The 15,466-nt window shown below is 34.2% G+C and overlaps 2 protein-coding genes across 2 annotated transcripts; one reads left to right on the top strand and one right to left on the bottom strand.

The window, feature by feature from the left end:
* Positions 1 to 2,127: 2,127 nt before the first annotated feature.
* Positions 2,128 to 13,317, top strand: TPR10 (ankyrin repeat family protein). The gene is made up of 13 exons (XM_047307689.2): positions 2,128 to 2,255; positions 2,364 to 2,426; positions 2,515 to 2,685; positions 2,780 to 2,911; positions 3,292 to 3,431; positions 3,775 to 3,861; positions 9,570 to 9,695; positions 9,900 to 10,052; positions 10,549 to 10,620; positions 11,842 to 11,943; positions 12,182 to 12,352; positions 12,441 to 12,520; positions 12,894 to 13,317. Exons 1-13 carry the CDS (start codon positions 2,225 to 2,227, stop codon positions 12,946 to 12,948), a joined length of 1,383 nt encoding a protein of 460 aa, XP_047163645.2. The 5' UTR covers positions 2,128 to 2,224; the 3' UTR covers positions 12,949 to 13,317.
* Positions 13,318 to 14,349: 1,032 nt separating this feature from the next.
* Positions 14,350 to 15,135, bottom strand: LOC124833260 (pathogenesis-related protein PR-4-like). Its single transcript, XM_088114947.1, has 2 exons — positions 14,842 to 15,135; positions 14,350 to 14,718 (listed from the first exon to the last, which is right to left on the bottom strand). The coding sequence occupies exons 1-2, from the start codon at positions 15,115 to 15,117 to the stop codon at positions 14,548 to 14,550; spliced, it is 447 nt and encodes a 148-aa protein (XP_087971073.1). The 5' UTR covers positions 15,118 to 15,135; the 3' UTR covers positions 14,350 to 14,547.
* Positions 15,136 to 15,466: the final 331 nt, after the last annotated feature.

Genomic DNA, 15,466 nt, shown 5'->3' with positions numbered 1-15,466 from the left:
TTGATCCAAAAGCAATTCCAACAAGAAATAAATAAGTTTATAATATTAATAATTTTTATATCCATTTATAAGATTAGAGTTTTAAAAGGATAAATTTATAATATATTTTTTTGGAAACATTTTTTTCTTTATTATCATTTACAGTACAATAAAAAAATATTAACTAATAGTATTAAAACACAAAAATAATAAATAATTAAATTAAACTAGGTGAACTAGCAAACTAACCCGACTTACCATGAGCTCAATCCGAGAGAGTCAGATTCTAAATGAGTCAAGTTGAAAATTGGTTTGTAGGTTTTAACCCATTTTAACATCAATGGGACTAATTAATTTATCCTAATTAATTTATCCTTCTACGATAAATCAAAATCATCAAAATAGTTTCAATGTATAATAATCATTAATTGATGGAGTAAATATTTTAAATTTAGGCATTTTGAATGCTATATATGAGATTTATTTTGTTAACATAACTTTTTTTCAATAAAAGGTACTTCCCATTTTTTGAAATTAACTTTTCATCTTATACACTACTTTTTTATTCCTATCACACTGCATTATAACTTTTAAATATATGATTAATTTGTTTGTAAATAATAAATTTGGTATATAATTATATTTTTCTTTCAAATCCATCCTTTAAGTGATTAATGTTATAGAAAAAACGTGCTTTATGATTTTTAAAATTAAACTCTTCTAGCAGGTCTTCATAACAAGACCACTTGTAATATTTATTATGTGTGAATTAAAATATTAAATAATTTTAAAAAATACACAATGGTTTTTGTTTAAATATGTTTTTAATCTTTTAACTAGTAAAAATTATAATTAATCATCTTCAAAACTTAAGACTAATTTAGTTTTTCATTTTTAAAAGTGTATAAATTTAGTTTTTTAATTCAAATTTTGTTAAATTTATCTTATTTAACAATTTTCTACTTTAATATTAACTAAAAAAGCATTTAAAATATTAAATAAACCTAATAAATTTATTTTAAAATATTAAATTTATATACTTTTAAAGATAGAGATTAATTGGACTAAAATTTTGAAGATAGACTATTTACCATTTTGACTCAAATTTAAAGAATAAAAAACATATTTAATCCAAAATAATTTTATAGAAAAATTAAACAATTATGAAATCATTATATTTGATAGCTTAAGTGGTTCTTGGAATTGGAATATTATAAAATTTTCATTTTTAAAGAGAAATTGTTCTTTTTTATTTATTTTATACAGATTAAAGATATTTCACCTTTTTTTTTGCAATTACACCCTCCTTTTTATTTTTATTATGATTTGAATTTTTTTAATAAATTAAATAAACTTTCAATGAATACAAATAATTTATATTAAATTGAAAAAAAATTACAAATGTGATTTGCATAGTAAGTTTAATTTTTATGAAACAAACATAGAAAACATTCGAAGTTCAACAACAACTCTTCGATAGATAGAAAAGTAAGAGAAGAAAAGTTCAAAAACCCTTTGATTCACATTAAGAAATAAAAACAAAGGTACTGGCTTTTAGTTATAATCAATAATACGCTATGATGTCTATTTCTTTGTTATTTTATCTTACTTGAATGATTTAAATTTAATATGTATATGTATTTTGATTTTATAATTTGTTTAAATAAATTAAACACTATTAACTTTTACATTTGATGTGAAATATGTAATTCGAATAAAAAAATGTAGAAAGAGTAATATAAGTTATATATTTGAATGAAAAATGAAAAATAAATTAACATATAGTTAAGTCGTGTACAAGTACAATTATTTTAACTATTTTAATTGTATACATAGTTTATCTCAGTTATTTTGTATTTATGGTCATATAGATAATAGAAAATATTAAACTTTTAAAATATAATTAAAAATAAAATATTTTTTTCAAAATGAAAATATTTCATTATATATCAGTATAAATAGTAGAAAATAAGTCACGTATACATGATAACAAACGTATTAGAAATAAATGTGATTGTTTTTTAATTTTTATATATATATATATATATATATATATATATATATATATATATATATATATATATATATATATATATATATATATATATATATATATATATATATATATATATATATATGTATGTATGTGTTTGTGTTTACTCGTCTGAGAAAACAGTGAGACTGTAGGGTATTGTAAAACCCTCTCGTTTTCGAGTTCTTTCGCACTGCTCTCTACTCCATTGCTATGGCTTCCGACGCTTCCGACGCACTTGCAGGTCACATCGTTCTCTCTTCACTTTCTCTGTATGCATATCTCTTTCTTTATGTGAATCGATTGTTAATTAATTACTCAAGTTCTCTGTCTTTTCTATGTGAGATTGCAGTGAGGCAAAAAGTTCAATTGTTTCTTAATGCTGCTCGAACTGGATCAATTGATCTCTTAAAGAGTATGTATGTATTACGTTTTTGTGTTATGCTATGCTGTATGCCTCTATTGCATTGCATGTTATTACAAGTGTGCTTTTGGTTTTGCAGAGTTGGCGTTGCAGCTGGACGAGGGAAATGATTTGGCGAAATCGGTGGAAGCTATAAAGGACGCGAACAAGCGAGGAGCACTGCATTTTGCCGCGCGTGAAGGCCAAACCGCTGTTTGCGAGTACCTCTTAACCGATTTGAACCTCCCTGTTGATTCTCCAGATGATGATGGTGCTTCTTCTTTCCCTGTCAATATAACTGGTTCATACCTGTAACGTAGTTGGTTGATGATAATCACCCGATTGTTGTTGTTATTGCTTTCTAGGAGAGACCGCCCTCATTCATGCTGCTCGTCAGGGACATACCGGCACTGCTAAATATCTAATTGACTATGGTGCCGATCCCACTATAGCTAGCAATTTAGGGGCTACGGCCTTACACCATGCTGCAGGGATAGGTCTGCATTCCTCGCCTCTCCCACTGCTAAATACTTTACTTTTTATAAAACTAATTAATATATCGTTAAAATGAATGTGTTTTATGTTCATCTATTTTCACTCAAAGTTGATTTTACTCCATGTACATTTCAAATCTATGATTTTGATACCCGTATATAATTGGTGACTGTAGTCCCTTATCCCGGTGTCCTAAGGTTTATAAAGAGGGACGGAATTAGGGAACTAGGCCTATTTTATAAAAAAATGAGGGATTCAAAATATATTTTACCCTTCAAAATTAAATAAATAAATTTTCTATTTTTGTGCAATTATAGAAAAGTATTACTGAGTTCTGCACCTTATTTCTCATTTTCTCTCACTGTTTTAATTTTTGTTGCAGGAGATACTGAACTGCTCAAGTACTTGCTGTCCAGGGGATTTAGTCCTGATCTAGAAAGTGATTCAGGGACGCCTTTGGTTTGGGCTGCTGGTCATGCCCAACCAGATGCGGTCAATGTACTGTTGGAACATGGTGCAAATGTATGCCCTCTTTTACTTTGTTGCGTTTTCTTAATATTATTGGCTGGAAGCTTTATCTTAAGGAATTTTATTTAATCAAAAGTTTCTTGTTTCTGAATGAATTTTGAATGCAGTGTATTTCCAGGTGGTAGTATATATTATTCTGTTTTATGTTTTATTTAGATATATACATATACATATATTATTTTTCATATTCTGTCAGTAATTCTATGGTTTAATTGGTGCAACCAGCATAAGCTTTGTTAATCTATCTTGTATGACATGTTTTAAAAAAAATGATCTTTTGATAAATATGTGCCTTCATAGCAGATTTAAATGATCTTTTGGTGATCTTGCTTTGCAGCCTAATGCTGATACTGATGATGGTATTACTCCACTTCTTTCGGCTGTGGCAGCTGGTTCTCTGGCATGTTTAGAGATATTAATTAAGGTACCTTTCTCGATCTATCAACTTTTACTTTCCTGCACTGCAAATTAATATACAATGTATATGTTTTGTATCATGGAACATGAATAAACTATAAAGTGTTTTAGAAGTGCACTTTAAGCCTAACTCAACCCCACAAAACCGGCTTGTAGGGTGAGGTTTGCACCCACTTATAAAGTATGAATTGGCCTTATCTCTAGTCGATGTGAGACTTCCAACACACTCCCTCACGCCGAGATATACATATCTCGAACGTGGGATTAGACATTTTTAATGGGTTGTCCGATAGCGACCCGATAGCAGGTGGAACAATATGCCCAACAAACAACAAATTATGGCTAGGAAAGGCTCTAACCAAGGCTCTGATACCAACTTGAGAATTAAACTCTAAAATAATTCTAGAGGGCTTGATTGATCCCTCTCATGATCTTCTATTTATAAGAATAAATTGATACAAAAGTATATAATAAATAGGGTAACCCTAGACACAATATAATCATGATAAATAGGGTAATCCTAGATACAATATAATCATGATAAATAGGGTAATCCTAGACACAATATAATCATGATAAATAGGGTAACCCTTAACACTATAATCATGATAAATAGGGTAACATTTGACACACTATAATGATGATAAAATAGGATAAATATCCTAACATTCCCCCTCAAGCTGGAGCATACAAATTGTATGTACCAAGCTTGGAACAAATAAACTCAATCCGAGGACCCCTTAGTACTTGGTCAATACATCTGCGAGTTGATCGTTTGACCCAATAAACTCAGTACATATTTCTTTAGTCAACAACTTTTCACGAACAAAATGACAATCAATTTCTATATGTTTAGTCCTACGTGAAACACTAGATTTGATGCAATGTGGAGAGCAGCTTGATTGTCGCAATACATCTTCATAGTATGGATGTCATAGAATTTAACCTCTTGAAGGAATTGTTTTACCCATATAAGTTCACATGTTAGTGATGTCATTGCCCTATACTCGGCTTCAGCGGTTGATCGAGCTACTACATTTTGTTTCTTACTTTTCCATGAAATAATGTTTCCTCCCAGAAAAACACAATATCGTGTAGTAGACCGTCTATCAATAGGTGAACTTGCCCAATTTGCATCACAATACCCAGAGACCTGAATGCTTCCTTTATCTTCATATAATAATCCTTGCCCGGGAGTCTTCTTTACATACCTTAGAATGCGAATGAGAGCATTCCAATGGTCAACACATTGAGCCTGCATGAATTGACTAACCACTCCAACTGCAAAGGATAGATCTGGCCTTGTAATAGTGAGATAAATCAATTTTCCAACTAGCCTCCTATAGCTCTCTGGATCGGAGAATAATTCACCTTCTTCTGTCTTTAATTTCTGGTTTGGGTCCATGGGACTGTCTACCGGTCTACCATCAATCATGCTTGTTTCTTGTAATATATCAAGAGCATACTTCCTTTGGGAGATTACAACTCCATCTTTTGATTGTGCTACTTCAATGCCTAAGAAGTATTTGAGACTTCCAAGATCCTTGGTTTGAAAATGTCTACACAAATACTCTTTTAGTTGAGATATTCCAACAACAACATTTCTTGTAATGACAATATCATCAACATATACTATTAAATAAACACATTTCCCGAGAGAAGAATGACAATAAAAAACTGAATGGTCTGCTTCACTGCATTTTAGCCCAAATTTTTGAACAATAGAGCTAAACTTTCCAAACCAAGCATGTGGGGATTGCTTGAGGCCATATAGAGATCGATGCAATTTGCATACCATATCAGACTCCCCCTGAGCAACAAACCCAGGAGGTTGCTCCATATAAACTTCTTCCTCAAGATCACCATGTAAGAAGGCATTCTTGATATCCAATTGATGAAGTGGCCAGTGACGAATGGCTGCCATTGCAAAGAAGAGGCGAATAGTAGTCATCTTGGCTACAGGAGAGAAAGTGTCACAATAATCAAGACCATAAACCTGAGTGTAACCTTTTGCAACAAGCCGAGCTTTGAGCCGATCAATTTCACCATCAGGGCCAACTTTAACTGCATACACCCATCGACAACCAACTGCCTTTTTGCCTGGAGGAAGGGGCACCAGCTCCCAAGTATTACTGTGGTCAAGAGCCTGCAGTTCTGCAATCATAGCTTGTCACCATCCAGGATGATCAAGTGCTTCTTTCACATTCTTGGGTATAACAACAGAGGACACTGAGGATAAAAGAGAAAAATAGGAGGACGAAAATCGATGATAGCTTAGGAAATTATAAATGGGATGAGGGATTCGAGTGGAACGAGTACCTTTTCTGAGGACAATAGGCCATGCTGAATCATTTTCACCAGGAGGCGTGGGAGGAGGTGACGAGGGAGAAGAATCTGAAGTAGGAGATTCACCATTGTCTTGGGGAGGTGGACTATCCATTGGGGCCCTGTGTGGGATGATCTCAGTATGTGGAGAAACGGGTGTAGGAGGATTGTGATCAAGACTTGGATTGACAGAGACAGTGGAGCTATTTGACTCAGCCATTGGAATAGGAAGGACCTGCTGAAGGATAGAAACATCCTGAACAGATGAAGAGAAGTAAGGCGTCTGTTCAAAGAATGTGACATTGGCAGACATGTAATACTTCTTGGTTTCAGGAGAGTAACACCGATATCCTTTTTGAAGTCGAGAATAGCCTAAAAAGACACATTTGAGAGCGCGAGCGGAGAGTTTGTCTAGACCTGGAGACATGTCATGAACAAAACATACACAGCCAAACACTCGGGGATATGTATGAAAGAGAGGATAATTAGGAAACACAATGGAGAAAGGGACTTTATTACCAAGAGAGGAGGTGGGCATCCTATTAATAAGATGACATGCAGTTAAGATGGCATCCCCCAGTGATGGACATGAATATGGGCACGAAGCAAAAGGCTACAAGCAGTCTCAACCAAGTGTCTATTTTTTCGTTCTGCTATACCATTTTGTTGCGGTGTATGAGGACAAATAGACTGATGTAAGATACCATGGGAACTCAAGATGGCAAAAAAGGAGGATGAAAAATACTCTTTTGCATTATCACTTCTTAATATTTTGATTACTTGAGCAAATTGATTCTTGATTTCAATCAAAAAAGATGTTAAGATAGTTAACAATTCAGAACGATTTTTCATAAGATAAACCCAAGTACATCTTGAATATTCAAAGGTAACAAAATATCTAAAACCAAAGTTGGAGATACGACTAGGTCCCCATATATCAGAATGAATGATGGAAAAACTAGAATTACATATTGATTGAGACCTTTTAGGAAAGGAAGATCTAACCTGTTTTTCTAATTGACATGACTCACATTCTAAGGTTCGGAGACCACTAAGTTCAGGACACATCTTTTTTAATTTGGACAAATGAGGATGGCCAAGTCGATCATGTAGCACTTTAAGATTATGAGCAGCAACACAGGACACCCTTGGACGAGATCCAAAATGGTATAATCCGCCAGCTTCATATTCTTCTCCAATCTGTCTCCCCGAACCACGCTCCTGTATAACAAAAGATTTATGATCATATTGAACAATTTAACATTTTGGTCAACTAGCTTAGGGAAATTAAATTAAAAGGACAATCAGGGACAAAAAGGACATAGTTGAGATTGAGGGAGGGAGACAAAGAAACATGACCGACTCCTTTGGAGGAAGTTTTAGATCCATTTGCAAGGGTTATGAAATGAGGTTTTTCTCGAAAGGAAATGGATAAAAACAAAGAGTATTGCCATAGATTGAGAAACGCAGGCTGTTGATGTACTGGGAGATTGAGATGGTTGTGCCAAGCTGTTAGACTTTAACCTTAAATACTCTTGATATTCATCCTCAGAAAGCATAGAAGTGGAAGTTTCAGTCTTCAAAATATTGGCGGTTTTGGAAGGGAAACCATGTAAGGAGTAGCAATTCTCTTGAGTGTGACCCATCTTTTTACAGTATGTGCATTGAGGACGTCCCCAACCTCCTCGTCCTCCTCTTGTAGCGCCACGTCCTCTTCTTCCTCATGTGGCAACCATGACAGATGGTTCCATTAGTTCATGCGCTTCTTGAGTTTGAGGTACCGGGACACGCAGAAGGCGAGTGGTCAATGTTTTGCATGGAGGGGACCTCATGACTAGTTAGAAGTTGATTTCTGAGATGATCAAAATCGGGATGTAGGGCACGAAGGATCAACACCATGTAAAATTTGTCTAGTTTCTTTTTAATATCCTCTAATGGGTCTGCTTCTAAAAACATCCTGAGTTCTTCGACAGTAGCTTGGGCTTCAGCCATGAAGGACACCATATTATGGTCTGCTATTTTAAGAGATGCAAGCTTGTTCGTAGTGTCATAGAGACGTTGAATATCGTTGGCATAAATGCTTTGGGCTTTCTTCCAAAATAAGTGACATGTTTTGAAAGCCCTCAAAGATACAAGAAGTTTGGGTTCCACTGATTGCCATAACAGGGCACACAACTGGAAATCTTCCGGAGAAGGAAAGAGTATTGCCAGATGCCATTTCTGAAGAAGACGAATAGTACCAGTGAGGAACAAGAAAACCCCAAGGGTTTAGACGAACGGAACTATGATAGTGATGGATGACGATGGCCGGCGACGATGGACGGTGGACGGTGGCGGACGGTGGTCGGCTGCGGGCAGTGGCAGACGGTGGCGGGCGGCGACAGACTGTGGTGTCGGACAGATATCACGAGACAGAAGCCAGAGTGGGATCGACCCTTAGAAGTGGACTTTAAGCCTAACTCAACCCCACAAAAGCGGCTTGTAGGATGAGGTCTGCACCCACTTATAAAGTATGAATTGGCCTTATCTCTAGTCGATGTGGGACTTCCAACAGAGTGCATGGATGATATTATGATACTCCAACATGAAAACTCTAGAAAATTTATCAGTACTAACTTTGACGGAGACATGATGTAGATCAATAAATAAACATACAACCAACATTCTTTGCAACAATCAAGGGCACAATTAATCATTTGATCTTATTTTATTAATTGATGCACTGTAGTCGTAATAATGTCATAGGCAGGAAACTTCATGAATGACAATGTGATTTTGTTGACAATTTATTATCAAGTTATGTATTCATCAATATTAGTTATTTCAAAGTACATGTCTAGTATTACAAAAGTGTTCCATTACAGGATGCTAATGGGAGGGAGCTTGTTAAGTTATTAACCAACTAAATCTAGATAATGAAAAAGAAAAGGCAGACTCACATTAGTAAAGTAATATTTTTGATGTGACGGTAAGCTGGATGTATCTTATTGAAGAACACACTTTTGCCTGAAAGATATCTATACATATAGGCACGCCAAGCCCTTGATGAGTACTCATGGAAGTTTTGTTATGATAGTCAAATGATTAATGGATAAGTATGACTTTTTTTCTTAGAACATACTTAGATAGGAAAGTTTCTGATATACATGTATATAAATCTTGTTTAAGGAATGAGATTCATAATGTTTTATGGAAAAGAAATATGTCGCAACATGGTGTGATATGTAATGTAGCATACATTCTTTCAATACACTGGTTTTAGACAGTTGTTTTACTGGTTTTATGTGAAGATGGATTTGTTTGTAGATGTATAAGTTTGTAAGGTGCTGCTTTCTTAATGTATATTTTTTGTCTCATGCTATACCCTTACATTTGAATATTTATATGCAGGCAGGTGCTAAAGTAAATATAAGTGCAGGTGGAGCAACACCTTTGCATATCGCAGCTGACAATGGAAGTCTAGAACTAATAAATTGCTTGCTGAAAGCTGGAGCTGATCCTAATGTCTCTGATGAGGTGAAACATTTTAAGTACTAGTATTTTATCGTACTGTTAGGGTGAGAATCGATGAACAACAAAATAGTTCTTAGGGTTAAATTATCTGGAACCCAATAGCGTATGACTAATGGCTCTTTTCTCGACACTAGTAGTGGTAATTGTAGTTAACAATATACTTCAGTTAATATTTGGAATAAAACGTGGCATCTGGGTGCATCACAGGATGGGGTCAAGCCAATACAGGTTGCTGCTGCAAGGGGCTTTGTAGGTGCAGTTGAGGTATTGTTTCCTTTGACATCCAAAGTGGATACTTTTCCAACTTGGACTGTTAGTGGGATACTTGAGCATATGCAATCTGAAACTAACAAGCAACAGGTACGGAATTCTTAAACTTTTCTTTTATAGTGACCTGGACTAAGCAAGACCATCTCTCTAATACAAGAGCCTTCCATAACTATTTTCTATTTTTTGAATGTGTCACCATATGAAATCATGCTTGAAAAATTACACCATTCCCTTTAATATACAAATATTTGCCATGTAGGTTGTCCGGATAGAAATGTATCATTGCATTTATCTGTTTAATTTAAAATGTCTAACTAACAGAAGACACGGTCCACGTAAGCTGACCAGCAAATATTCCATCTTTCATATAAAAAATATTAGGCTTTATATTCTTCTGCCACCACTAAATTCTTGATCCTTTTACTGGTTTTGCCCACAAGTTTTACCAGCATATGCTTTGATCATTTTGTACTCATTTTCATGGTTAAGAATTTGACAGTTGATATTTTCTAATGCTGTTTGCATTCTGTCGGAGAAAGTGGGTTTCTTGTTTTTATTACTAAGTATGATGAGCAATAATATGCAGGATGAATTGGTAAATGCCAAAGAAGCTAATCAGGCCAAGGATGCTGTTTTTTCGGAGAAAAATATTCTCGAGGTATGTTTTTTTTTTTGTATTGAACTTTCATTAGCTGTGGTAGTCAAACTCAGGGTTATACTTGGATCAGGATGGGGTTACAAGATTGTAAATTGCGGGATTTGTAAGATTGTACATGATTATAAAAGTCATATACATGGCTATAAAATAAGATACATAATATAGAAACCTTCAAATCACAAAACAACTAGTTAGTTAAACTGTTCATAATCACAAGATAGAAAGTAAGTCAATCTAGTCATAATAGGTCATAACATCAGAAGTGACAAAACAAAACCTAAGCTAGTAGGCAATGGCCTAACACATACCAAATAATAAGAGATGAAATCCTAAATGGTCGCCAGGCCTCTAATAGAGAGATCTTTCAGAGAAAAGAGTAGAAAAACAAGCGAAATATTTATTTGTTGTATCTTTTCCATGTCCTTCACCTACCATATTAGTAAGAACATCCTCCTCCTCCAACGGTAGCACCACAAGAATATAATATTATTGCTTCCAACTTTGTTTGTATGTTCAAACATTCATCTCCACTCCCTCCACTCACATTGGATGAAACATTATCAAGTCTAACTCTTTGAGTGATCTTCTTGCTAGGTTTTTATTGGTCGATTTTGTATTGACCATGACAAAAACACCCCACTCATTGTATTTTGCTCCAAAGATTTATTTTTTAAAATATTTTACATTTATGTTCTTTTTACCCTTTTTACATATTTATTTTTTTAGTATATCTATTACAGTATGCTTTATTCCACAATTAAAGTTCCTCTAAACTTCTAAATAATTTATTATCATTAATAATTTTAATACGATGGATGCTGTACTAGTTCTTACTAAAAGGATTTTAATGGGAACCTTCTTGGATTCTATTGATCATTCTTCTGCCTGATTATATAGAACCAATTTGTGGACATTCTTGAACTCTCTTAGAAGATATTTGAGCCTTTATTTAATACATTGTCAAAATGATAATCCAAAATTAATTGTTCATCTGTATAATAAAAAGGAAGTTTTGAGGAGTGTTAGAAACACACTCTTTTTTGTTAAAATTTATTGAAAGCCATCAAATCACTTGAAAGATTTCATTAAAAAAGATGTGGAATCTAGAAATTTGTGATTTTCATTTAATTTCAACAAATAGAAGGGACTGTATTTAAACGAGTATATCAAATAGTATGTTCCTAGCATTTTTAATTTTTATTTGTCTGTCAACTCATCTAGGTGGCTCCTGAAGCCAAAAAGAGAGCAGCAGAAGCAAAGTCAAGAGGGGATGAGGCCTTTCGAAGGAAAGACTTTCAAATGGCTATGGATTCTTATACGCAAGTAAGGTCTTCTGATCCATGATTTGCCTCCTACGTTACTTATATTTGTTGCACAAGTTATGATAACCCCTTCTGTTAACTTGTATGTCTCAATGATGTTTCTGTGAACTTATGCAGTGTCTACCGACATGCGCATGCTTATCTTATCTAGTGCTGGTTGACAAAAAGAATGCTTATACTTCATTCTCTGTGATGATAATTTTGTTTGTTCTTTTACTTTTTTAAAAATGTGTTTACAGGCAATTGATCTGGATCCCTCTGATGCTACTTTGCTATCCAATAGAAGTCTCTGCTGGATTAGGTTGGGCCAAGCTGAGCATGCTTTAGCTGATGCAAAGGCCTGTAGAGCTTTAAGACCAGATTGGGCAAAAGCTTGTTATAGGGAAGGCGCAGCTCTGCGTGTGTTGCAGGCATGATATTCAGAAAAACTTTGCCCTTATTAACAGTAGTATATGTGATTGACATTTCTAAAACTATACTTGGCTTTCCTTGTTGCAGAAATTTGATGAAGCTGCAAATGCTTTTTATGAGGGAGTAATGCTTGATCCTGAAAATCAGGAGCTTGTAAATGCCTTCAGGTCTGCATACTATTTTATTTATCGACACTTAATGGCATATTGACGTTATTACACTATGCAAAAGGAATTATTATGATCAACATAGTTTCTGTGTCATGGTTTGAGGCAAACATAATTTACTGAAACTTGCAGTATTCACATTTCAATGTAAATATGCATACGTGATGTCTCATCATGACATTGATAGAAAAAAAAAAGTAGAATCACCGATGAAACCCATGTTAGTGCCTCAGAATAGGAGAAAAGTGTAACTTACGAAATCTTAACAGAAACTATTGCATCCTTGTCTAACAGTTGTGATTGCTACTCGAGGATTTATAAATGTGACTACACTGCAAAGCTAACACAGATAGTGGCCTTCAATCTTTTACAGGGAAGCTGTGGAGGCTGGGAAGAAATTTCATGGAACAGCTGAAAAGACTTCATAGTTGTTGGGCCTTCTATTTATCCCGCATTGGTGTACGTGTTTTATTTGACGAGGCACGGTCCAAAAGATTCATTAGTTAGAAAGGTTATGCATATTAGAAATTTGGCGCAATATGAAATGCGGGCAAATTGCTTGTCAAATTTCTTTCGCCAATTTCTAGTTTTGGTGATGTTGTATGATTGGTTTTATAGGTTCATTGTCCCATACTGGCATAGGCTTGTTTGTTCTAAAATTCAGGAAAAAAAAAATGATTTTGATATAATTAATTCGGATAGTGTCTATTGATAAGTGAGATTAGAGATACGCATAAAAACAATTCTCGTTGAGCATTGTCTGAAAGATTATTCTTTAAGTAATGGTAAAATGGATTTCTTGAAATTCATGTTGGACTGCGTTAATGTTTTCAAATAAGCGTTTTATTTAAACAACCTTCGTAAATTGCGAAAGTTAGGAGAGAGAAAAAAACCTTGACAGAGGCAAATATATGTAACTCTAGCTGACAAGGACTTCCTTGCATTTTTAGAAGATTTTTCTATTTGTCCGCTAAATTCTCTGAAAATCATAGTTGGAGTACATTAATATTTGCTTGCATTGTTAAAAGGACTTTCTATTTACCTTTCTAAAATCCATTCAAATGGTGTAATAGAAAAGCCTAATCCTAAAAGCATGTTCCTAACGTAGTATATTTGGTGGAGAGGATGGAAAACAAACAATTTTAGAGAATGAAGAGACTTATTGTATTCTTCATCATCTATTTCTAGCTAACAACTTACTTATTTTTATTCAACCTATTTCTCTTTTTTCTTACTAAGCAAAACATTAGGTAGTGTTTGATAGAGCTGAAAGAGAAATGAATGAAAAAGATAATTGTTTTGTTGAAGAGAAACAAATTAAAAACGATATCTTGCTCTTATTTATATGAGATCAATTAGGCCGTCATATATCCATATAAGTCCAGGAAGTAATTTACTATTAAATATTTTTTTTATTAACAATATAAAAGGTCCGGGACTACAAGAGATAGCAAATCCAACATCATAGACCCCCGAAAGGATATCTTAAGATGATGTCATTCTTAGTCCATTAGCGTAAAAATCACTGTGAACAATTTATCATAACTAATTATAACACTAATAATTATTACGAGTCTCATCTATTGAATTTTATGGTATTGGCATTTTTTAGTTATGTATTTCTTTTAAAGAAAAAAAAAAGAATTTTGATTTAAAAGAGTTATTTGGGTCCCAACCCAACTCAACTCATAATTGTAATTTACTCGAGCAACCTTAGGTTAGGACTACTTTGCCGACTCCGGAGAAACCTGATTCCCTTGTATATACGCTACTAAAGCATACTTAGAGTGACCGTATTAGACACGCAACAAACAAAGACAAACAAAACGGACAATAAAACCATTTTATACAAAACATAAAATCAATGCTAATACTAAATAATTAATCCTGTCAAATCCAGAACAGGTTTTTATAATAGCATCCCTTTATTTATTTTATTATTGTTATAAGAAATAACCCACTCCTACATCCTTCTTTATTGAATTTAGTGTCACCACATACATGAGGCAATTAATTATAGGAAGTGCTTAGTCACCACAGTCCACAAAGTCGTAGTTAACAATAAGATGACCTTGCGCATAGCCATTCCCATCTGTATCTATCGTCTGGAATGGACTAATATCCAAATCCAAGCCCCCGTTGGCGCACTTGTCAACGATTCTCACCGTTATTTGAGCGTTCGTTCTCGTGTTTGTCACCTGCAACCAAACACAATCATTACATCATTAATGATAATTACAACTTTTTTTTAACAACCTTTTACGATAGATTACGTTATTGGTTGTAACAACATTTTTCATAGAATTTTAAGAAATGCGTACCCTTAAACACCTGCCACAAGCTTGTTCTCCCTGAGGGCCAGAAGGTCCACAGAAAGCTGTCCAAGGATATTTGCTGCGCCATGCGAAGGATTTGTCAGCATCCCAAGTGGAGCAATACGCACTCACTGCGCGTAAGTCCCAGTTATGCTGCTCGGGTTGGTACAAATGGTACGTAGATCTCACATTGCTCGCACTCTGAGCTGAAACCAAAGCCACTACACAAACCAAACACACCACAAACACAGATACTTTTTCCATTATCCTTCTTCTCTGCATTTCGCTTCATCCAATCGCTTCTCCTCTTATAGGGATTCTCTAGGATCACGAAATTATGAAAATGCCCTTTGTTTGAAAAGTATGATAGATATCATGCGTGGGTTGCCTCTGACGCTGGACACATTGCTTGTGGTGACCAACATCTTCCTTCTTCTCAGAATATTCAAAGTCTTCCACTCACAAACTAATGTTGTTTGTTGAAAATTCTCTCGCAGATATGTCATTCTTATTAGACTAACAGAAGGTTCTATTACGAAAATAAGCTCTTATATATTACAAAAATAGATAGATTTTAAAAAATATATATTAAAAAAATATATAGATTTTATAAAGTATATGAAAATAGATA

The sequence above is a fragment of the Vigna umbellata genome, chromosome 5 (assembly GCF_029865625.1).
Source record: "Vigna umbellata cultivar VRB3 chromosome 5, Vumbellata_1.0, whole genome shotgun sequence".
NCBI classification, from domain to species: Eukaryota; Viridiplantae; Streptophyta; class Magnoliopsida; order Fabales; family Fabaceae; genus Vigna; species Vigna umbellata.
This window is presented reverse-complemented; position numbering and strand designations above follow the sequence as displayed.

What these genes read in the sequence shown, in the direction of transcription:
- LOC124833260 (XM_088114947.1), bottom strand. Translation starts at nt 15,117, where the DNA reads ATGCAGAGAAGAAGGATAATGGAAAAAGTATCTGTGTTTGTGGTGTGT. An exon ending in CTTGTGGCAGGTGTTTAAGG is followed by an intron (nt 14,719 to 14,841) that starts GTACGCATTTCT and finishes GTTTGGTTGCAG; the next exon opens with GTGACAAACACGAGAACGAA.
- TPR10 (XM_047307689.2), top strand. Translation starts at nt 2,225, where the DNA reads ATGGCTTCCGACGCTTCCGACGCACTTGCAG. An exon ending in GTTTAGAGATATTAATTAAG is followed by an intron (nt 3,862 to 9,569) that starts GTACCTTTCTCG and finishes ATTTATATGCAG; the next exon opens with GCAGGTGCTAAAGTAAATAT. An exon ending in CAGCTCTGCGTGTGTTGCAG is followed by an intron (nt 12,353 to 12,440) that starts GCATGATATTCA and finishes TCCTTGTTGCAG; the next exon opens with AAATTTGATGAAGCTGCAAA.